The sequence below is a fragment of the Zea mays genome, chromosome 5 (assembly GCF_902167145.1).
Source record: "Zea mays cultivar B73 chromosome 5, Zm-B73-REFERENCE-NAM-5.0, whole genome shotgun sequence".
Classification (NCBI taxonomy): domain Eukaryota; kingdom Viridiplantae; phylum Streptophyta; class Magnoliopsida; order Poales; family Poaceae; genus Zea; species Zea mays.
In genome coordinates this window covers 221,702,678-221,725,130 of record NC_050100.1, presented here as the reverse complement: position 1 = coordinate 221,725,130, position 22,453 = coordinate 221,702,678, and the positions used below count along the sequence as shown (strand labels likewise).

The 22,453-nt window shown below is 43.8% G+C and overlaps 1 protein-coding gene and 1 long non-coding RNA gene across 7 annotated transcripts; one reads left to right on the top strand and one right to left on the bottom strand.

Moving 5' to 3' along the window:
• Positions 1-4,589: 4,589 nt before the first annotated feature.
• LOC100384317 (uncharacterized) lies at positions 4,590-22,322 on the bottom strand. Of its 6 annotated transcripts, none has more exons than XR_004849762.1 (4): positions 22,149-22,322; positions 21,610-21,688; positions 15,818-16,234; positions 13,138-13,591 (listed from the first exon to the last, which is right to left on the bottom strand). It is a non-coding gene; the product is annotated as an uncharacterized lncRNA (long non-coding RNA). The 6 variants fall into 6 exon arrangements; XR_004849761.1 differs by having other exon boundaries at positions 15,818-16,219; XR_002262567.2 differs by lacking the exons at positions 13,138-13,591; positions 15,818-16,234 and adding an exon at positions 4,590-4,914.
• On the top strand, positions 8,778-20,383 carry LOC103627850 (protein TSS). Its single transcript, XM_008648165.4, has 23 exons — positions 8,778-10,505; positions 10,860-10,921; positions 11,491-11,583; positions 11,681-11,753; positions 11,839-12,096; positions 12,247-12,311; positions 12,480-12,611; positions 12,697-12,738; positions 12,848-13,381; positions 13,465-13,625; positions 13,957-14,452; positions 14,863-14,925; positions 15,005-15,106; positions 15,237-15,557; positions 15,659-15,751; positions 15,839-15,940; positions 16,040-16,144; positions 16,489-16,622; positions 16,770-16,953; positions 17,156-17,287; positions 17,403-17,515; positions 17,779-17,860; positions 17,940-20,383. The coding sequence occupies exons 1-23, from the start codon at positions 10,439-10,441 to the stop codon at positions 19,818-19,820; spliced, it is 5,295 nt and encodes a 1,764-aa protein (XP_008646387.1). The 5' UTR covers positions 8,778-10,438; the 3' UTR covers positions 19,821-20,383.
• Positions 22,323-22,453: the final 131 nt, after the last annotated feature.

The following is a 22,453-nucleotide window of genomic DNA, read 5'->3' as shown; positions in this document are numbered from 1 at the left end:
GCTGCCACTGCTTTTTTAAGTTGTGATACATGGAAGATAGGATGAATGCGAGATGAAGCCGGCAACTCAAGTTTATAAGCAACCGAACCAACTGTGGAGAGAATTTTGAATGGACCAAAATAACGAAAGGCAAGCTTCTGATTGGATCTGGGTGCCAGGGAAGACTGAATGTAAGGCTGCAACCGTAAATACACATAGTCACCGACTGCAAAGGATCTTTCCACCCGATGTTTGTCAGCCTGTGATTTCATCCTCAGTTGGGCTCGAGCAAGGTGTTGCCGCACCAGATCTGTCATAACCACTTTATCCTGGAGCCATTCATCAAGAACGGGGGCTGTTAAGTCTGAAAACACCTCCAGACCGAATGGCTTGGGAGTATATCCATAAAGCACTTCGAAGGGGGAGAAACCCAACGATTCATGTTTACTAGAGTTATACCAAAACTCAGCAAGATACAGCCAATCAATCCATTTAGTAGGGCAAGCATTAACAAAGCACCGGAGAAATGTTTCCATGCACTGATTTACACGCTCCGTTTGACCGTCGGTCTGAGGGTGGTACGATGAACTCATCTGCAATTTCACACCAGCCAAGTGAAACAAAGACTGCCATAACTGACTGGTAAAAACCCTATCGCGATCAGATATAATGGCCACTGGCATACCATGGAGTTTATACACATGTTGCATGAATTCCTTAGCAACGACCAAAGCAGTGAATGGATGTTTCAAAGCGATGAAGTGACTGAACTTTGAAAACTTGTCAACTACAACCATAACACAGTTCTTGGAGCCAGACATAGGTAACCCTTCAACGAAGTCCATGGAGACAGTTTGCCAGGCACCAGCTGGAACAGGGAGGGGTTGTAGGAGCCCTGGATACTTGGTCCGTTCAGTCTTGGACTGCTGGCATACAGTACAAGATGCTACAAAGTTCTTTGCACACTTCCTCATACCAGGCCAAGCAAATAACTGTTTCAGTTTATGGTATGTCACAGGAAACCCTGAATGACCTCCCACTGCTGAACTATGAATAGCCTCCAAAATAGACTGCTGTACAGGTGTATTGTTACCCACCCAAATGCGATTGTCATACTTAAGAAGGCCTTCGTGCAAGGAAAACTTAGGCACTGAAGAACCATCCAGCACTAACTTTGATAGCAGCTGCTTTGTATCTTCATCACGCAAATATCCATCGATAATAGATTGACACCACTGAGGAGAGCAGACTGACACAGCTAAACATGTCACAGCAGCATGGGCTCTTCGAGACAAGGCATCAGCCACACGGTTTTCCGAACCTTGTTTGTATACAATCTTATATTGCATACCAAGCAGTTTAGTGAACACTTTTTGTTGCCAGGGCGTATTCAACCGTTGCTCATTTAAGTGAATGAGACTCTTTTGATCTGTGAATATGACAAATTCAGCATGTAACAAATAGTGTCTCCATTGTTCCACGGCCACTAAGATAGCCAAATATTCCTTTTCATAAGTAGATAGTCCCTGGGTTTTAACCCCTAAAGGTTTGCTGATGAAAGCCAAAGGGTGCCCTTCTTGAAGCAAAACTGCTCCCACTCCATTCTTGCAGGCATCCGTCTCCAGACAGAATGTTTTGTTGAAATCAGGGAGTGCTAAGACAGGTGCAGAACTCAAGGCAGCTTTCAAGGAGCTGAACGCCACATCATGATCAGAAGTCCATATGAACATAACCCCCTTTTTCAGAAGTAGATGTAGTGGTTTTGCGATAATAGCAAAGTGCCGCACAAACTTGCGATAGTATCCCGCAAGCCCTAAGAAACTTCTCAACTCTTTAACATTAAGGGGTGTCGGCCAGTTCATCACGACTGCTACTTTGGTCTGATCAGTGGCTACCCCACTAGCACTGATCACATGTCCCAAGTATGAGATTTCTCTCTGAGCAAACTTGCACTTGGACATTTTAACAAACCAACTCTCCTGCTGCAAGAGAGATAGCACCTGTTGCAGATGTGTTAAATGATCTTCAAAGGTGGCACTATATATTAAAATGTCATCGAAAAAGACGATGACACACTTTCGAAGCAAAGGAGATAATGTTGTGTTCATAGCACTTTGAAAGGTACTTGGGGCTCCACACAACCCAAAGGCCATGACTAGGAATTCAAACTGCCCATGGTGAGTTTGAAACGCTGTTTTGAATTCTTCCCCAGGCTTAAGTCTAACTTGATGATATCCTGACAATAAATCCAAGGTTGAAAACCATGAAGCTCCTGCTAGCTCATCCATAAGCTGATCAAAGACTGGTATAGGAAATTTCCATTTGATAGTAAGTGCATTGAGGTACCTATAATCCACACAAAACCTGAAAGTACCGTCCTTCTTTCTCACCAACAAAACAGGAGAGCAAAATTCAGATGAACTGGGTCTAATAATGCCAGCCTGCAACATCTCTGCAACTTGTTTTTCTATTTCATCTTTTAAAGCAGGGGGATATCTGTAGGGTCTTATATTCACTGAAGTGGCTCCAGGAATGAGAGGTATGGTATGGTCACAAGCCCTAACAGGTGGAAGAGAAGTAGGTTTGGCAAAAACAGGAGCAAACTGGGACAACAAAGAAGATATGGCTGGATCTAAAGCAACCTCATCTGCAGAAATAGGAGATGCACTGACAGGAGTAATGTGCAGCAGAATATCTGTTGGCACAACAGCAGAACACCCATGTAATATCACTTGCATGCCTTGATACGGTATACACAACCACTTCTGCTGCCAATGAACCTGCATAGGGCTGAAACGTTCAAGCCAATCCATACCCAATATGAGATCAAAGGAAGGTAAGTCCAGCACATACAAATCCTGAACAAAATTGTATCCCTGAATATTCCATACCGCCTGGGAAACCATTCTTGTGCAGGATAACAAACCCCCATTTGCAACCTGAACACGCAGAGGACTTGCGGACACCGATTCCAGGCCCAGTTTAAAAATTGTAGACTGGCTGAGAAAGGAGTTAGTGCTTCCTGAATCAACCAAAATCAATATGTCCACTGCCTGCATAAGACCCATAAACCTCATAGATCGTTTAGCAGATAACCCTGACATAGCTTCAGTGGAGATGGACATGAGTATGGATTCATCGTGTGGGGCATCATTAGCAGAAACGTCATCAGCAGACACCTGAGGCAATAAATCCCACACCTCTTGAAGAGCATGTAGTTGCACAGTTGCATTACAAGTATGGCCACGGTGCCATTTTTCAGCACAACGATCACATAAGCCTCGAGCACGCCTATATGCTTTAAGGGCACTCAGCTTACTGTCCACTGATGACGAGTGATCTAGCTTCTTCTCTGGAACTCCCATTTTATGTCCAGTATGTTGGGGAGGTAGTGGTAAAGGAAGAGGGCTTGGCGCTGAAGATTTTGGCCAAGCACGAAATTCACCCTTGCGCAGATCAGCACGCATGGACGGCTGGGTCACCTCTTCCTGCAATAAGGCCAAGGAACACACAGAGTCCAAATCCAAAGGACGTTGAAGCATGACAACAGCATGAATGTCACTACGCAACCCTTCCACAAAACGTGTGGCAAAAAACAGTGGATCAGGAACAGACTCGTATACTGCTAATTGATCTACAAGAGTAACAAATCGATCCTGGTACTCGGCCACACTCCCTTGCTGTTGTATATGAAACAGTTGACGTAACAAGGTCTGTAATTGATCACGGCCAAAACGATCATGTAACAACCTACATAACAGTGGCCAATTCAGATTGTGATGTTTACGTTCAATGGCTTGGAACCAGCATGCTACCTGGGGTGAGAGGTACATGGATGCTACCTTAATCCAAGCTTCGGGTTCTACTTCGTACATGTCGAAGTAATTTTCACAGCGTGATATCCAGAGTCTGGGATTATCACCGTCAAACATGGGAAATGGCAACTTAGGAAGTTTGCCCAGAGAACGCGCTAACACATCCGATCCCCGAGTACGATTACTGGATAGATCAAACAAAGGACCGTGAAAACGCGGATGAGAAGATGTGTGCGTACCCTTGACCGGGGCAGGGATGAAGGTCGTGACCGACCCGTAACCCTGATCCCGGTGGTGAAACTCTTCACGGTGCCCAGCGGGGCCGTCAGCTTGCAGGATCGGCGTGTGGAGGTCGATCGGTGGCTCTGGCTTGCCGAGGAGGCCCTGCCCGACGCTCGCCATGTCAAGCATCGCCTGATCCCACTGTTTGTTCATCTTCCGCAACTCAAGTTTGACGTCGTCCAGGGTTGCCTCAATCTTGGGGCGCCACTTGCCTAGCTCCGCGCTCGATTGCTCAAGGGCGACCAGGCGTTCCTCCTTGGTACGGTTGAAGTCGACGAAGCGCTGTTCCCACTTGAGATCCAGAGCCGTGAACTTCTTCTCAATTTCATCCAGCAGCAGTTTGGAAGACTGATCCATCCTGCTTTGTCGGCGTTGAAATCTGGTGTCGTAGCCGTGGGTCGGAGGTTGATCCAGATTGACGCCAGTCCCGAGAGATCGGTGGCTATCTGATACCAAATGTAACAGAGAGTAGATACGTGGAGAAGGGGCAATAAGGAAGAAGGAGATAGGGCAGGGACAGAGGAGGATTTGTATTTCTGAAGGTTCAAAACTTGCTTACAGACTCCTGTTCGGCTGGGATATTTATTTCCCGTGTCCACGCACGCACCAGAGTTCACGCAGGAACTCACACACCGCCCCATGGGCCGCACAGCGCTCACGCAGGAGCGTTACACCTGCCACTCTGGGCCGCACACACGCACGTTGGGCCTCCGCATGCGCTTGATAGTCTTCTGCTCCTCCAGGGACACCGGCGCAGCCATCTTCTCCGTCAGGTCTTGCACACGAGCCGTATCCTTCCCATCCTCAGACAGCTGCATATCAGCTTCCTCCACCTTGCCTGTGACAGATGTTTTCAAGGTTATTGCATATTTGCATTCGCAGGGGGACAGGAGCAAATATGTTACGGCACGCAAGGTGAAAAGCGATTCATGGAAAATTTTACTCATTGCTCTAGAGTAGGGTATAAATCGTACGTATAATATTTGAGCATTTGATTGTTCGAACAGACTAATTATTTGGTTGAATTAATAGTTTTTCCTAGATATTTGTAGTATGTCCGAGTTTTGGATATGAATATTATAGTTCGAATATCGGATACACATACGAGATGAGTAATATCCGCGGGATTTTGGATATCCGTATGTCTTCTCGGATATATGTTTTTCAGATAGTTGGATACATTTTGATGATTTTCTGAAGAAAAAAAAGATTAATAATACGCAAATAACCTCACAGATTTATAAAATTTTATGGTGACACAACATAAGCCTATATAATAAAAAAATATTTAGACCATTAAATCTTATTTCTTATTTTTCACTTTCACTTATTGTATGAGTTATAATCAGGGCCGAGTGACCAACCCTAGTGGTTGTTTGTTTCGGCTTTTCGCAGCTTCTGGCCGCCAAAAGCTGCTGCGGACTGCCAAACACTCAACTTTTCAGCTAGCTTCTATAAAATTCGTTTGGGTAAAAACATTTAAAATCAACATAAACATATAATCGGTTGAGTCGTCGCAATAGTAGTAATCCGTCACTTTATAGATCCTAAGCCACATGGACAACTTTATCTTCCTCCGCACTTAATCCTAATGATACTCAGATCCTCTACATAGTCAGATTCTCCCCACAGCTAGATTCTTGGAAAAGTTGATAAAAAAAAGCTGAACCAAACAGGCCCCTAGGGCCATGCAACGAAGGCGGTAGCCAGAGGCCCGAGAACGAGAAGGGCCTAATGTCTAACAAAATAGTAATGCTACTGCTAGTTGTCGTCTTGTCGAATCATATATAAACAGAGGCTCCATAGTTGTAGGTAGTGCTGGGAATTAGGTTGTGTCGGGCCGTGCCGGGGGTCCGACGGGCCAGAATTTGAGGCCCGACCTAGGACCGCCTTCGGGCAGTGCTAGCTCGGCCCGTATTATTTCGTGTGAGGGCATGCTTTGGGCTTCTGTTTTCGTGCTCGTGCTCGTCCAAAAAACCCGGTCCATATTTCCTGCACTAGTTGTAGCCGTCGATTGATGGCCTCATGCACCGTTGCACGGAGCCGATCTCGCCCTCGCCGTCGTCGCTGGTCGCAGGATCGCAACTCCCAAGTAATTCACTAATTTTTATTCTTTCATACTCGTACATATTCTTTAATAGTCCATTTCTTTATTTATCATGTCTTAGATATTTAGTTGTAAACTTTCAATTCTGGTGAAACAATTACTAATCATCGATGGTGCCTAAGAAATATCTTTTCATGAGAAATAATGGATGTGATGGAGTTTTATTCTTCATTAAGGTAATTATATTAGCTCCAAGGTACAAATATTTTTTTTTTGTCAACTTTATTCATAGATAATTGCTAGATATGTTAAATCAAATATATGTTAAGTTCGTTTGGGACCCTCAAAATCATACGACCGGGTTGGTTATAATTAATAATTAACTTTGTTATTTTTATATAGAGACTTAAAGTTATTTTTATGGAATGTTTATTACCTTCTCTGCTAAAAGTTGGTTCGGGGAGGGAGATCTTTTCAGGGTTATTGCATTTGCACGGGAGAGGAGCATACATGTTACGGCACGCAAGGTGAAAAGCGATTCATGATAATCTAGTTTGCTACGTACTCATTGCTCTAGAGGATAGTGTTTTTTGCCGACTTGGAAATGGCTAAGGAAGCACCGAAAGGAGAAAGCAATGCAAAGTTTTAGTCAGCCTCGCCTAGTTAATTGGATCCCTTCTTAAGATGGCAACAGGTAAATACCTACATATATTATCATATACTGATAACCACAACCAGTAGCGAAGCTAGAGTAAGTCAGGGGATGATACATATACCTTGAGGATGCATGATAACAATTTACAGGTGATGCATATATGGTAAAACTTTGGTCCAAACCACTATATTTCCATTTTTTGGGTGCATGTGCACCCCTTAATTTCTACGTAGCGTAGCTCCGCCTCTGACCACAACAACAAAAAACCTATTGTATCACCTATATCCATTGGTGTGGATATGAATTTATCTCATACGTATACCCATGTGGATATGGGTCACCTGTCAGGTCATTCATACCCACAAAGATTAGGCATATATCATATGTTGTAAACATCATTCAACAAATATAACGAACTGTAAAAAATATCAGTTATTAAACATCAAATTTAAATAAATTATGTGTCATAATTAAGCATCACATCATTTGATTTCTAACATTATAGACACACTAGACTGTAAAAATAAAAAACACGGCTAGGATTGTGCTTAGATCTATAGAAATAATGTTAGTTATATAGTTGCACAAGAAACAACTGTAAAATATGTTTGAAAACACCCCTAGCCGTGGACCGTTTATGTCTCCACGGGAAGTACCGTCTCTGGTTTTTATCACAGTGATTGACGTCTGGGTCGGAGCCAACATAAGCAAACACCGAAAAGAGAAGGCACAAGTTAGTCAGCTTTCGCCTAGCTAGTTGGATATCGATCCCCCACCCCCCAACCGGAGGGGTCGATGAAGGTACATGTAGATGCGCGGCAGCGTCCAAGAGCTCGAGCACAGGATCAGTTGCTGCTGACCTGCTGTTGCCAGAGAAGAGATTGGTGTAGATGCGGCAGCATCCAAGAAATGGAGCATAGGACCAGTTGCAGCCGCTGGTAGAGATTGGGGGCTGTGTCACGTACGGCCGTGTAGTTCAAGAGATCAAAGCGATGGTCTTGCTGTAGAAACCCCTCGGTGAGAAACGTGTGGCCGCCACAGGGCCTCGGCGGGATTAGGCACGTACCGCGCCGTGGCCCCGACGCCTTGCGGTGGCGTTGAGTGGGGGAGTGGGGGCAGCGGCAGCAGAAAGGGAGTGGGGCTGGACTCGACGGAGGCCGGAGAGGCGTGGTCGCCCGGGATGGGATGTGGGGTCATGGGGATGAGACGACGGAATGCGGTGGACGCCGGGCATTGGCCGCACGCGATTGGGAGAGAGCGCAGGCCGCCTACGCGGCGGGATGAGGGGATTTCAGCGGGGGGCTGCGGAGTGCCTCTGGCCATTGGTTGCCCCGCCCCGCCCTCCCGCGTCGCGCCAACGCCCGTCGCCGTCGCCCTCTTCTCAGCACACGCGCGCCAGCGCCGCTGCTTTTACCAGTGTCATCGCATTCATCACATCCAACCCACCCCGCTGCGCTGCGCTCGCTCGCTCGCCCGCCCGCGTTCCTGCGCTACCGCCCAGTTCATTGCACACTGTATTACTGTGTCCTATCCCGACGGTTCAAAAACGGAGCTGGCCGCCGCCGGCGCACAGTGCTTGTCTCCATTTGAAACCTGTCTCAAACTCGACGAAACTTCACCCGAATAACCTGCGGGAGGAGGGCTCCAGTAGTTGCATTTGCGCAGGATGGTTCGAGCATGTCGAGGGACAGATCAGCGTGGTTTCTTCCTCTGAACCCGGATTTGCAACCTGGACTGGACCAGCAGCAGGGTTTGTTTGTGTGGCTCACAATATTCATCCACGTCTCGCGGATTAATGCAACTCCTCTAAGGCTGACTCCAGGAACCCTAAAGGGTCTTCTACACTAAATATAGAGGATCAAATGGTCCTTAACGCTATACAACAGCCTTCTAAACGGTCCTTTAAATTTAGAGGACGTGGCTGGATTCTTTATATATAGAGTTTATCTAAACGGTCCTCCATCCATTTGAATACTTTAAATAACAGATTTAGCAAAACTAAAATATATACAATACATTTAAGAGTATGACAAATACGTATGTAAAAAAAATAAAAATAAAAAATATCTCTAATATAGATATTTGAGTATAGATAACGTAATTTAGAGGATATTGTTGAAGAGGAAGAAATATAGAAAATATAATCTTTTAGAGGAGACTGTAAAGAATGGATATAGAAGATAAATATAGAGGATGTTGCTGGAGACAGCCTAAAACAACCAAAAACCAACCTGCCCGCCGGCCCGCCTCTTAGAGAGTACTTTAACCGGAGACCGTAAAAAAAGAGGTGCAGGTGGATACTCCTGCGCCATGGCAAATTGCATCTGGCTTTAATTTTCTCAAGAATTCACAGACACTTGCTCGCTCACGGACGGTCTACGAAAGATTGAGAGGAGCCGTCGTCGGGAAAGACACTTTAAAAATCTGTGCTTGTAGTCATAGATAAACAAAAGCAAACTGCTGCTCTACAAGTAAACACTAAAGACTTGTTCGGTTTTATATTATCCTATTCATCTTCATCTCAATACAAATGAATTGAGATGAAACAAGAGTATTCAAACAAGGCCATGAGTGAATTAGAGGGATTTAATCCCCTACTGTACAAATTTATAAGGGGGAAATTTAATCCTCTCAAATCTCTTTTAATCTACCCCTAACCGAACAAGCCTTAAGGTGATGTTTGGTTTCTAAAGACTAATTTCTAATCTCTCTATTTTATTTTAATTCATAAATTTTCAAATACGGAGTTTTCGTATTTAATAGTTTATGGACTAAAATGAAATAGAATGAAAGAACTAAAAACTACTCCATAGAAACCAAGCACCCACTAAAAATACTCTTTTCTTCCAAATTACAAATTATTATAGCTTCTCATTTCTAGTTAGATAAAGCTTCTCATACACGTCTAGAAACACATTCTAATGATTCTATCTATATATATATAGGAAAACTTATATATGTAAAAAACATCACGACAGCGTATTTACAGTATACATACATACTTTCTTCATCCAAAAAAGCGATTGTAGAGAAATTTCTTGTTAAAGCACGTTAGTTTTGGATAAATCTATTTTAAAAACAGACTAATATTTCTTTTACTAAATATATACTGCTAAAAGCATCATAAAAACAATTTCATACCATTGTTACTTTACTTGGCGTCGTCGTACAAATTAATATTTTGTACTCATGTATTTTTCAAAATTAATACAGTACATTTTAAATGAGAATGTGACTAGATAATTGTATTTTTAGGGACCTGACAAGATAAGAAAAGAAAAAAAAAGTGAGTAGTAGCACCGCTGTCTGTTGCTGCTGTCCTGTCCTCTTCTCACTCTGCACGAACCACTTCAGGTCCAGGAGCAGCAGGAGTACATAGGCTACCTGCTGTACTAGGCACCTAGCTATTAGCAGCAGCTGCCGCGCGCGGCTACTATATATCCCCATAAACACCTTATCCCCTCTCTACCTCTCTCCACTGCATGCCTCGCTATCTCCTCCTCCTCCTCAGCAGCAGCTCTGCAATGCCAAGGGCGCCTTAGCCGAGTTCCTCCCGAGTCCAGACTGGTGGTGGCGATAAGGTTGTCGCGAGGGGTTCCGCGCGCGGTGCTGCGCTGCCCAGAGCTCGGTTAGCTTCGGGGCGGCGGCAGCCCGGCAGCCATGGCGCCCAAGGCGGGGAAGGCCAAGCCCAAGGCCAGGGGCGACAGGAAGAAGAAGGAGGAGAAAGGTGCAGCGCTCAATCTGCTGGTTCTCTAGATTCTTTCGTGTGAAGGGATTTGTTGTGCTTGGAGTTTCGAGATGGTTTTCTGGAGGATGAAAGGAGGGCAAACTGTTCCATGTCCTGAGTCCTGACAATTGTGAACCGCTGATGATGGAGGAGATGATTAATTACATCCAGTTTGGAAATGACTAACTAACTGTTTTGCTGTTTGGTTGTTTTTTTTTTCTCTATCTCTCTCTCCTTTTTTCCCTCTGCGTGTATGTATATATGTGGGATATATAATTCTATGTGTGTATATATGCTGGTTTTAGTTAATTTCGATTGCGTCCCAATAATGGAGGAACTCCTTGCATGGTGCAGTGCTGCCCACCGTGCTGGACGTCACCGTTGAGACGCCGGACTACACGCTGCTCACGCTCAAGGTGAGGACACCGTACCTTCTTGCTTCTTGCATGGATTTTAGGGGAAGCCCCGACATGCATGCATGCATATGCTATGCTCGTCTGTCATTGCAAACTAAACTTGCAATATATTACTCCCTCCGTTTCTTTTTATTTGTCGCTGGATAGTTCAATTTTGTACTATCCAGCGACATATAAAACGAAACGGAGGGAGTATATATTAAAGCGCACATGCACGGAGTTCATGTGCATCTATAGTACGGACACTCTTAGGCGTGTGCAGCAGGAGCACGTGCGCAAGCTACGGCACTGCTTGCCCAGCAGAGTGTTCGGTTTGCTTGGCAGAAGAGAATTGCACGGTTTCAGTATGTCGTCAGAGTAACAAACAATGATAACCTTGAGCCTAATTTGAGAGAGACAGACTGGACTCTTGCAAACCTGTGTTTATTTTCTGAAATTGGCACGGCACACATGCTTTTGAAGAAGGGTAGCGGAGCGCAAGGCTGAGGTGCTATTTGCTCTGGCTCCATCTTCGCTTGCATTAGCATTTCTACTGACCAACGGTTGCCGGGTTGCCCGTCTGTGTGCAGGGCATATCAACGGACAGGATCCTCGACATCCGGAAGCTCCTGGCCGTCCACGTGGACACCTGCCACCTCACCAGCTTCTCCCTGTCCCACGAGGTAATAAAAAAAGGCCCCCGGGGGCCCATCACCCAGAGGCTCAAAAACCCGCCTCGTGATCCGCGCGCCACTGACGGCCCATCGCACGCAAATGCAGGTCCGTGGGGGCCAGCTCAAGGACACGGTGGAGATCGCCGCCCTCAAGCCCTGCCACCTCACCATCGTCGAAGGTACGAGCCCGCCGACTCCTCGGGTGCAAAATGCGAGCAGTCAGTCACTGACCCACACCCACCACCTCCTCGCCGTCCCGCGCAGAGGACTACACGGAGGAGCTCGCCGTCGCGCACGTGCGTCGCCTGCTCGACATCGTCGCCTGCACCACCGTGTTCGGGGCGAAGAAGCCCGAGCCGAAGCCCGATGCGGCGGATGCCGCGGCCGAGTCCGCCAAAGCCGGCTCGCCCTCGCCCGGTAAGACGGCGCCCGGCGGCGGCGAGGAGCCCATGTACCCGCCGCCGAAGCTGGAGCAGTTCTACGATTTCTTCACCTTCTCGCACCTCACGCCGCCGCTGCACTGTGAGTGGTCGCGCCAGCTGCCACTCTTTCGGATTTTGATTTCGTTGATGCGTTTTTTTTTTTGCTGATTCAGAATTGAGTAGGTTTGGCGAGTTGCATACGGGATTCTTTTCCTCCCAGTTTCTCTGAATAGAATGTGACTGGTTGCAGACATTCGGAGGTCGTCCCGCCCATTCGTTGATGACAAGAGAGAAGACGACTTCTTCCAGATCGATGTGCGTTTGATACAAACAAAGTCTGAAAACTAGTGTCTGTTAACTAAATTCATTGTGTTGGACGTATTTGGCTGTGAGGCCTGATGCACATTGGCCATACTTAGACAAGTTGCTAATTCTAGGAGCGTTTGTTTTTCTAGACCACTTAGAATCTGGGTTGGTATGCAGGTGCGAGTTTGTAACGGGAAACCCGTGACGATTGTGGCATCCCAAGAAGGATTCTACCCTGCAGGGAAGCGAGCACTCATCAGCCGCTCCCTCGTTGGACTGTTGCAGCAGACAAGCCGTGCATTTGATGGAGTAAGCACTAGATCTTGTATGTATGACCATGTCGCATGAATAGGAACGGCTGATTATTGACAAGAAATGCATTTGCAATCTGCAGGCCTACAAGGCTCTGATGAAGGCATTTGTCGAGCACAACAAGGTCAGGTTTATTTTTCACATGCTGAATTTATGTTATCAAATGTTTGCACGTATGGTCACTGCTAGGATCTTAAACTGAACTTCGCTTATTTATTGACTCTTCAAATCAGTTTGGAAATCTACCTTATGGGTTCCGATCAAACACATGGGTGGCTCCCCCTGTCGTTGCCGACTCACCATCAGTGTTCCCACCTCTCCCAACCGAAGATGAAACCTGGGGTGGCAGTGGTGGTGGTCAAGGAAGAGACGGAAAGCACGACCATAGACCATGGGTGAAAGAATTTGCCATTCTTGCTGCAATGCCTTGCAAAACAGCTGAGGAGAGGCAAATCAGAGACAGAAAGGCTTTCCTACTCCACAGTTTGTTTGTGGATGTTGCAGTCCTCAAAGCTGTTGCATCTATCCAGCAACTGATTTCCAACCATACAAGTTTACATGAAACAGAGAATGGCACCATCGGTTCAGTTTTGCACACCGAGCAAGTAGGTGATATGAAAATAATGATCACAAAGGACAAAACAGATGCAAGCTCCAAGCTAGATGTCAAATTGGATGGAAGTCAGGCTCCAGGGATGTCTTCTGATGAGCTTGCTCAGAGAAACTTGTTGAAAGGCATCACTGCTGATGAGAGTGCAACAGTACATGTTAGACTCCCTCCATGCAACTTTTATACTAATACTTCCATTAGCATTTTATGAAGTATTGAAGTTATGCTATCCAATTACAGGATACAGCCACTCTTGGTGTGGTTATTGTAAAGCATTGTGGGTATACAGCTGTTGTCCAAGTTCCAGTAGATACTGAACTGCCAGCTGCTTCTGTAGCACAGCAGGAGATCCACATTGAAGACCAGCCTGAAGGAGGTAGCAATGCTCTTAATGTCAACAGGTTAGTAGTTGGGACTTTGATATTGTACAAATATACTCTTATGTGTATTTCACAATTCTTAACCACGACGTATATGTACATTTGATTGATCTCAAGTATTTTTTTACATAATTTAGAGAACGTGGTATGCACACGTTTTATTAATAGTAGACATAATTTAGAGAACATGCTATTGTTTCACAAATCTTAACCATGACATATAGGTTTACATAATTTATGTCTGTATGGTTGACTTTTTGCATAGATAGCTGTCTACTCTTAACACACTTCATCTTGCCCTGTTGTATTGTTTAGATGAGACCAATGGGATGACCATTTTTCCTTGTATCAGCTTAAGGATGCTGCTTCATAAGTCATGTGCTCAAGCACCTGGAGTTCAACGGTTGCAGACTAGTGATCCTCAAGACAATGAGGCTACTCAAACTTTTGTCCGGAAGATATTAACAGACAGCCTGCAGAAGCTTGAAAATGAGGTTCCGATAGTAACAAGACCTATCAGATGGGAACTTGGTGCTTGTTGGGTACAACATCTACAGAACCCAACTTCCGAGAAGACAGAGACTAAGAAAAGTGACGAGACTAAGGATGTCCCTACAGTAAAGGGTCTGGGTAAACAATTTGGTCAGTTAAAGGAGATAAAAAAGAAGACAGATGACAAGGGTGGAAAAGGTACATATGTAAAAGGAAACAATTCACCTAATACAGATAATGGGCATACAGACAACACTGCCAGTGTAAAGGATGATAAGGACATTATTCTTCAGAGATTGCTTCCGGAAGCAGCTTTCCAAAGACTGAAGGAATCAGAAACTGGACTTCATGTTAAGGTTTTTCTCTTGTCATGTTGGTTTTGGATATTTCTTAACTTTTTGGGGGGTAATTAGCCAATTATGTGACACACTACTCCAACTCTCCAAGCAATTCCACATCACCTAGACGTCCATATGAAATTCATGTTAGTCTACTTGTGTCCTTGCGGTTACTCATCCATCACTGCATTTTCTTTATTCATCAATTTTACTGCTAATTCCCTCAGTATTATTATAGTTCATCAATTCCATGCTGGTATAGCTTAACATTTTGGTAAATTCACCTATTGTAAAGAATTAGCCCATCTGGTGATTTTTGTGTTACTACAGGGACCAAATACCGTAGGTTAGCAAGGTTTACGTCCATCATGGTCCTCACATTCTTTATTGTTACATTATGCCTTTTGATTTCATGCTTCTGTGTGCAGTCACTGGATGAACTGATTGAGATGTCACATAAATATTATGATGATACCGCGCTACCCAAATTGGTAATATATCTATCTTGCAGCAATCAAAGACTTGTTTTGAGTTACACTGTGTTTTACTGCCATCCTTCTGTGTTGTCAGGTTGCAGACTTTGGCTCACTTGAGCTTTCCCCTGTTGATGGAAGGACATTAACAGATTTTATGCACACTAGGGGCCTCCAGATGCGGTCACTGGGACGAGTGGTACATACTATGATTATGTTCAAGATTTGTTTTCTGAGTCGCAAAATCATGTCAATTCATTTGAACAACTAAGATAGTAAGAACCTCTTATTAATGACACTGAGGTACTATTATAATTGCCGCTTTTCAGGTTGAGCTTTCGGATAAGCTTCCACATATACAGTCCTTGTGTATACATGAGATGGTAGTTCGAGCATTTAAGCACATAGTTCGGGCTGTTATTGCAGCTGTTGATGATATAAATGATATGGCAGACTCAGTTGCGTCATGTTTAAATATTTTGTTGGGACCATTTCTGGAGGAAAACAATGACAAAGATTGTGGTGAGGATCATAATCTCAGGAAAAGGTGGCTGGAGGTCTTTTTGATAAAGAGATTTGGTTGGAAGTGGAAAGATGAATATTGTCTTGATCTAAGAAAATATGCCATTCTCCGTGGTCTCTGCCATAAGGTAATTTGGTGCTATAATTTTACATTTCATTGAGGTTTAACATTTTTATTGTATCTGTTCAATCTGGAACCACGATTCAGATAACAACTCCTCCAATCTAGGTAGGACTTGAGTTAATAACAAAAGATTATGACATGGATATGCCAAACCCATTCAGAAAGTCGGATATTATCAGTGTTGTTCCTATCTACAAGGTAATCTTTTCATTTCTAAAAGAAATAGCTGAATAAGAAATTCTTAGAGAATTCATGGACATCAACCTTTATTTTGCCTACTTGCAGCATGTTGCATGCTCATCAGCTGATGGCCGCACCCTGCTGGAGTCATCCAAGACTTTCCTGGATAAAGGGAAACTTGAGGATGCTGTTAGCTACGGCACAAAAGTACGATTCGTTATATTACTATTGCATCCATATGTGAAGAATTCTTGAACTGGTGCTTCTTTCGGTTTCCATCATTCTAATCTGCACATGATTGTGCAGGCTCTTGCAAAACTTGTTGCTGTTTGTGGTCCTTATCATAGAATGACGGCAGGAGCATACAGCCTTCTTGCAGTAGTGCTTTATCATACTGGTGACTTCAACCAGGTATATTCTTCTTAGGACTTCATCACTAGCTCTCACTAGTAGCATTCACTATTCCACAATATTTGTCAATTTTACCTGCATAAGATATGTCTGCAGAACAATTAGGTGCTCATGAAATTGCATCTATCCTAGACATGTTACTGTGTTTCAAATTGGAATCGTATTTCATTATTTTGGTTGAGCTTGTAAGTTGCTTTAGCTTTGTCAATGCTATGATATTACATCTCTGAGTTACCTGTAGTACATATGCACTTGTCAGGTGTTTAATTTTTTTCCACAACAGCGTAGTTCTATCCTATGCTGTGAAGGCTTAACTTTATAAATGTTGCTGCTCTTTCAAACAGGCAACCATCTATCAACAGAAGGCTTTAGATATTAATGAGAGGGAACTTGGACTTGACCACCCAGATACAATGAAAAGCTATGGAGATCTTGCTGTTTTCTACTATCGCCTGCAACATACAGAACTAGCATTAAAGTAAGTTCAGAGTCATCTACTTAAGCTGACATGGTAAAAATGGACGACACTATAGTTTTATTTCTTCCCACTTACCTGTGGAGCTTGTTTCATTTACCGTTTTCATGTTTGAACTACTTTATTTATGTTCTGACTGTTATATTTCAGGTATGTCAATCGTGCCCTATATCTTTTGCACCTTACATGTGGCCCTTCTCATCCTAACACCGCTGCAACTTATATCAATGTTGCGATGATGGAAGAAGGGTTGGGCAATGTCCATGTTGCACTCCGTTACCTGCACGAAGCTCTAAAATGTAACCAACGGTTGCTTGGCGCTGATCACATACAGGTAGGCAACCCAACCACATCCACTGTCTTTGGCATGATTGTATTATGCCTCATGAATATACATACAGCTGCACACTCTACTGCCTGCTCAGTGCTCACATCAGTTTTGATCTGTACACTTCTAACAGTTAGAGTACCTGTCTGTGATTTAAACAAAGGCTAACATCGAAAGGCCATCTTATGTCTCAATATTTTAATGACAGACTGCGGCAAGTTATCATGCTATTGCTATTGCTTTGTCTTTAATGGAAGCGTACTCATTGAGTGTCCAACATGAAAAGACCACGCTAAGGATACTTCAAGCAAAGCTTGGATCCGAGGATCTTCGGACCCAGGTAAGCTGAAAAGGCTGGCTTGGTTATGTGTAATTCCACTTAGCCACCAATTTTCAGTTAAATGATCTACCTTTCTTGTTGCACCAAGGAAATCTAATAGCCATATTTTCCACAGGATGCTTCTGCTTGGCTGGAATACTTTGAATCCAAGGCACTAGAGCAGCAGGAAGCAGCACGAAATGGTACTCCAAAGCCTGATGCTTCAATAGCAAGCAGAGGACATCTGAGGTAGATGTTGTAACTGATTATGTTTGTGAAATATTATCATTCACGAAACTAAACTACAGGAAGAAGTTTTTACTTGATTTGCTAAAGAATAGTTAATCTTCTAAGTTTCTGTATGGATTTTATAGGTGATAACTTGTTGTATACTGGTGATTGTTTCCTTTACCCTAATACTGTCAAAAGCAGTGCGTAAAAAATATTTATGGAACTGTGTTTTTAAGTAGATCATTTGCTGAAAGTGTTGATCTTCTATTTTTCTTTATCAGTGTATCAGATCTTTTGGATTATATCAACCCGGATGATGAGCTCAAGGCTAAGGAAATGCAAAGGAAACAAGTCCGTGCTAAGGTAGGGTCTTCCGTTGAGACTATATCACATTTATATTCCACTATTGGTCATTCTCATACATGCACATTATGAATCATAGATCAAAGGTCGCACTGGGCAAAACCAATCTGAACTTGTTGATGATGAAGATCAAAGGAGTCCTGCACCTAACAATGATAAAAATTTATTAACCGAGAATGGAAACTCTGGAGTAAAAGAGAATGGAACCTTTGTTGAGCATGTGAAAGATGAAATATCAAGTGACACTGCAATCCACATACCTCAAGATGGTTTTACTGAAGAGTGCACATCTGATGAGGGGTGGCAAGCGGCTGTTCCAAAGGGGCGATCCACAGGGAGCCGCAGAACTGGTGCAGGCACGAGGAGGCCAAATCTGGCAAAAATTAATACTAGTTCACTAAACAGTGAGAATGGAAGATACAAAGGAAGAGGTATATCTAACTTCTCTTCCCCTCGAGTTTCACCTAGTGAGGCTGCAGTTTCTATTGGTTCTAGACCTCTTGCAAAGAAATTGGCTAAGAGTTCAAGCTTCAATTCCAAAGCAGTTAGCACTGCCGTCTCATCGAATACTGGTGAGAATTCTTTCAATCTCAACTCCAAGCCAGCAAGCCCTGCCATTGCCACAGCTGCTGCCAAGGTGATACCATCCACAACACCAAGTGCTAGTCAAACAGTAAGGAAGTCACTTTCATACAAGGAGGTAGCAATAGCTGCACCAGGGACTCTTGCCAAAGCATCGAGTGATGTACACACAGAAGAAAAAGATACAGGTGACCAAGGTGCAAGTCCTGAAAGTTCTAATTCTAAGTCTCCAAAAGAAATCAATGGTCACCCTTCTGGGGAGAAAGATGGGGCAATAGAAGTGTCGCCACAGGATGATACTTCACAGGTATCTAAATCACCTGATGGAGGTAAACCTGAGCAAACTGATGTTTTGATTGGTTCAAATCAACCAGATACAGTACATAAAAAATCCTCAGATCCAGCAGAGACATCTGTAGCAAAGGACATAGATCTTCCGGCCCCGGTCATATCATCTGGAACACAAACTGAGGCTGACACCCCAAATGATGAAGCACCAACTGCAATTGAGGCAAATGATTCTTCCTCCAATGACGATGAAAGAGATTCAGGAGCAGATACACCAGAACAACTGTCTAGTGGAGGTGAAAATGAGAAATCTTCACTATCTGAGAGTGAAAAGAATGATACACCAAGAGAAGGTGCTAAAGAGACAACAAGTAAACTTTCTGCTGCTGCGGCTCCATTCAATCCATCCAGCGTACCAGCTTTTGGTTCAATGGCTGTCCCAGGTTTCAGAGAACATGGAGGGCTATTGCCATCACCAGCCAATGTGCCCCCTATGCTGTCCATTCCTCTCCGCAAGCACCCTCACCAATCTGCAACTGCAAGGGTACCTTATGGTCCACGTCTGGCTGGAGGCTACAATAGATCAGGGCACCGAGGACTTCGTAAGAAGCCTGTGTTGACAAGTGGTGAAGCCCCTACAGAAACAAACACGTCTGGCCCCAGGATTATGAACCCTAACGCCCCAGAGTTTGTTCCAGGTCAATCTCGGAGTCCTAATGGGCATCCAGCATCTCCAAATGGTCCTTTAGCATCTCCAGGTGGTATTCCATCTTCACCACAGGACCTTCTATCCTCTCCAGATAGTACCTTGGAGTCACCAGTAACTGCATCCCCACAAGTTTCTGAATGTAGCCAGATTAGTCCTGAAGGAGATGTTGAGGGTGTGGGTGTAAAGCAGAACATGGATGACACGAACCACCCAGAAAGTAAAGATGGTGAAGTGGAGCCTGAGCAAACCAAAGCTCCTGAAGGTACAGAAGAAGGCGCAGCGGTAAAAGATGCTGCTGAAGAGTTGATTGCAGCCGAGCAGCCCAAATCCTGGGCTGACTACAGCGATGGAGAGGTTGAGGTCGTTGAGGTTGCAAGCTAATGAAAATACGACCTTCTCAGATAGCCAACACAGAGTGGAATTTTTATTTCTCGAACAGATGAGCATTTCTCCTTCTCAATAGATGGTGCATTTTTTTACAGTGCGGGCTTCTCCCGCTGTATTTTCTGCTAAAGAAAAGATGCTGCTTTTTTGGGGATAGACTGAATTGCCTTCCAGTGGCATTCAATGACCTTTGGGACTTGAAATTTTGAAGACTTTCCAGAATGTGTCAGCCTTTGGGATTTGGCATTTCTTCATCTATTTTTTTGCTGCGAAGAATTTTGGGGAATAAGAGCACCTCAAAGTATCAGCAGGGGAGATACGGCGTTAACATTTCATCATTTCCCCATCTTGCTCCTGATTTCCCCCCCTTGGTGAATGTACTGTCGACTTAACGTCTTTCATAGTTATTTCTTTGTTACAATAAATAGACTTTTTGAACCATGTATAAAATATAAAGCAAGAGATTTTATCTTTCCACACTTGCGGTTAATCCGAGCTTGTATAGCATCGAAAATTCGAGATCGAACTAAAGAAAGCTTCCTATTGAATTTCGCTTTTAACACTAGCTCTGTTGGCTCATTTAGATGATTCCTATGATTCCTGTGGTTGTCACCTAACTTGATCTGTGATAAAAATCAACTGGACTTGGAGCTTGTCTGTGGATAAATCCATAAATGATACAATGATAAATGGTACTCCATTCCTATTTATATTTCATTTGACTTTTTTACCCTAAAGTTTGGCTCGTCTTATTCAAAAAATTTCATAATTATTATTAAACATTACCGCGATATCGTTTGCCATATAACATACTTTAGTGATTTTTTTTATTTTTTTCTTAAAATTTTGAATAAGACAAGTTAAAATTTTGAATAAGACAAGACAATCAAATTTGATATAAAAAAGTTAAATAAGTTATATATTAGGAGAAATGGAGTATGGGTCTGCGTTTAGGCTTCGTATAACTGTATAAGATACCATCCGCATTGCCAATTACCAAGGTGTAGATTCTAATGTATGGAAATTCTAATAAAAATGTGATGAAACAGACAAATAGCTTTTAAAGGGATATTTGGGACTGCTCTAGCTCTGCTCCACTAATTCTATTGTAGAGTTGCTCCATCATGAAGTTTGCAGAGTTTTTGCACCGTTTAGCTTGTAGAGTAACTCTAACTTTAAAAATATCAGATAGTAATATGAAATATCTACTATACCCATCAAATTTGACACTACCTATTATACACTCATTTTCTTGTGTTTTTTTTCTTCTTCTGTTGATTGTTAAACCATGCGCACAGCGCACCTCTGTTTGGACAGCACATACTCAACAAAATAATCAAAGCATAGTGCTGCTTGTGCTGCGGATGTACAATGGCGGTGAGTCGAGTTCGTTGCGACTGCTCTCCATCTCCTTGGCATATTATCGAACACCTTCTGAGGTCTAGTCTACTTGTGCACACGGGCTAGAAACCAATGAGAAACACACAAGCTAGACGTCAAACAATCTCGGAATGGAGTTGGGAGTTCAAAGTGTTTGGCAACTAATTCGTGGAGTGGAGCTAAAATTTATGAAGCGGAACAGTCCCAAACACCCTACTATGTATTAAAAAGTATCTTATAGATAATATAAAATAATAATGCTTATATAAACTGTACTAGGCAAGTGTCCACCAATGTTTGGCTAAAGGTTGATCAAAGTTGTTATGTAAATGTGATATGACAAATCCTGACAACAATGGTGTCATCGGTTGCAGAATATAATGGATTGCGGTATAAGCATACTAACCGTTCCTGAAGAAACACACACATGAGCTCGAAAGCATCGACTGAAATGGTTGATGCCTGGATCTTCCAGAAGGTCCCTCCTGATGATTCATGTTACATGTAGTACCAATGATGAGTCATCATCCAAACCAAAAAGGATTAACTAGACAGAGTCGTTCTTCTATACAGTAAGTGACCAACAGAAGCAAGCCTTATAAAATAAACAACATAAATGATTTTCAAAAAATAAGCAAGCCTTATAAGTCGGCCCGGAGCGTGATCGCCTGGATCCGCCCCTGACTGGACACGGTCTTATGTCTCTGAGGATGAACAAGAGCAAAATTGCAACTGCCATGCTATTTGCAACAGTTACGTCATACATGGAGGGCTCAGCGTTCCCGAAGGTATAAAAGAGCTTTGAGTACAGTTTCCACTTGCTGCTAAAGTGTTTTAGGCATCGCTAGCTGCTTAGTGTGCACAGGCTACTCTACGCACTCCAGGGTGGTGTTCAGATGATAGCTCTTCAAGCGCAGAGCACTATCGTGAGGCCAGAGAACTCACTGCCGAGAGTGCGAGGAATCGCCGGCGGAGATGTGGCCGGCGCTAATGATGTCTCACTGCCCAGGCCACAATTCCTCGCAATCAGCTCGGCGCTGCAGCAGCAGCTCCCCGGTGCTCTCGCTGTAGATCCACACGTTCACCGCTCGGTGGTAGTTTCCGTCCCTGTGCACCTCCGACCTGAGGAAAACGAAGCAAGCGAGCGACGAAATCACACGATCAGATCGAAGGAATCCAACCGATACGGGAGAGTTCGGTTCGGGGACGGGGGCGTGCCTGGGCTCGGAGATTCCGGTCTTCTCCCGGAG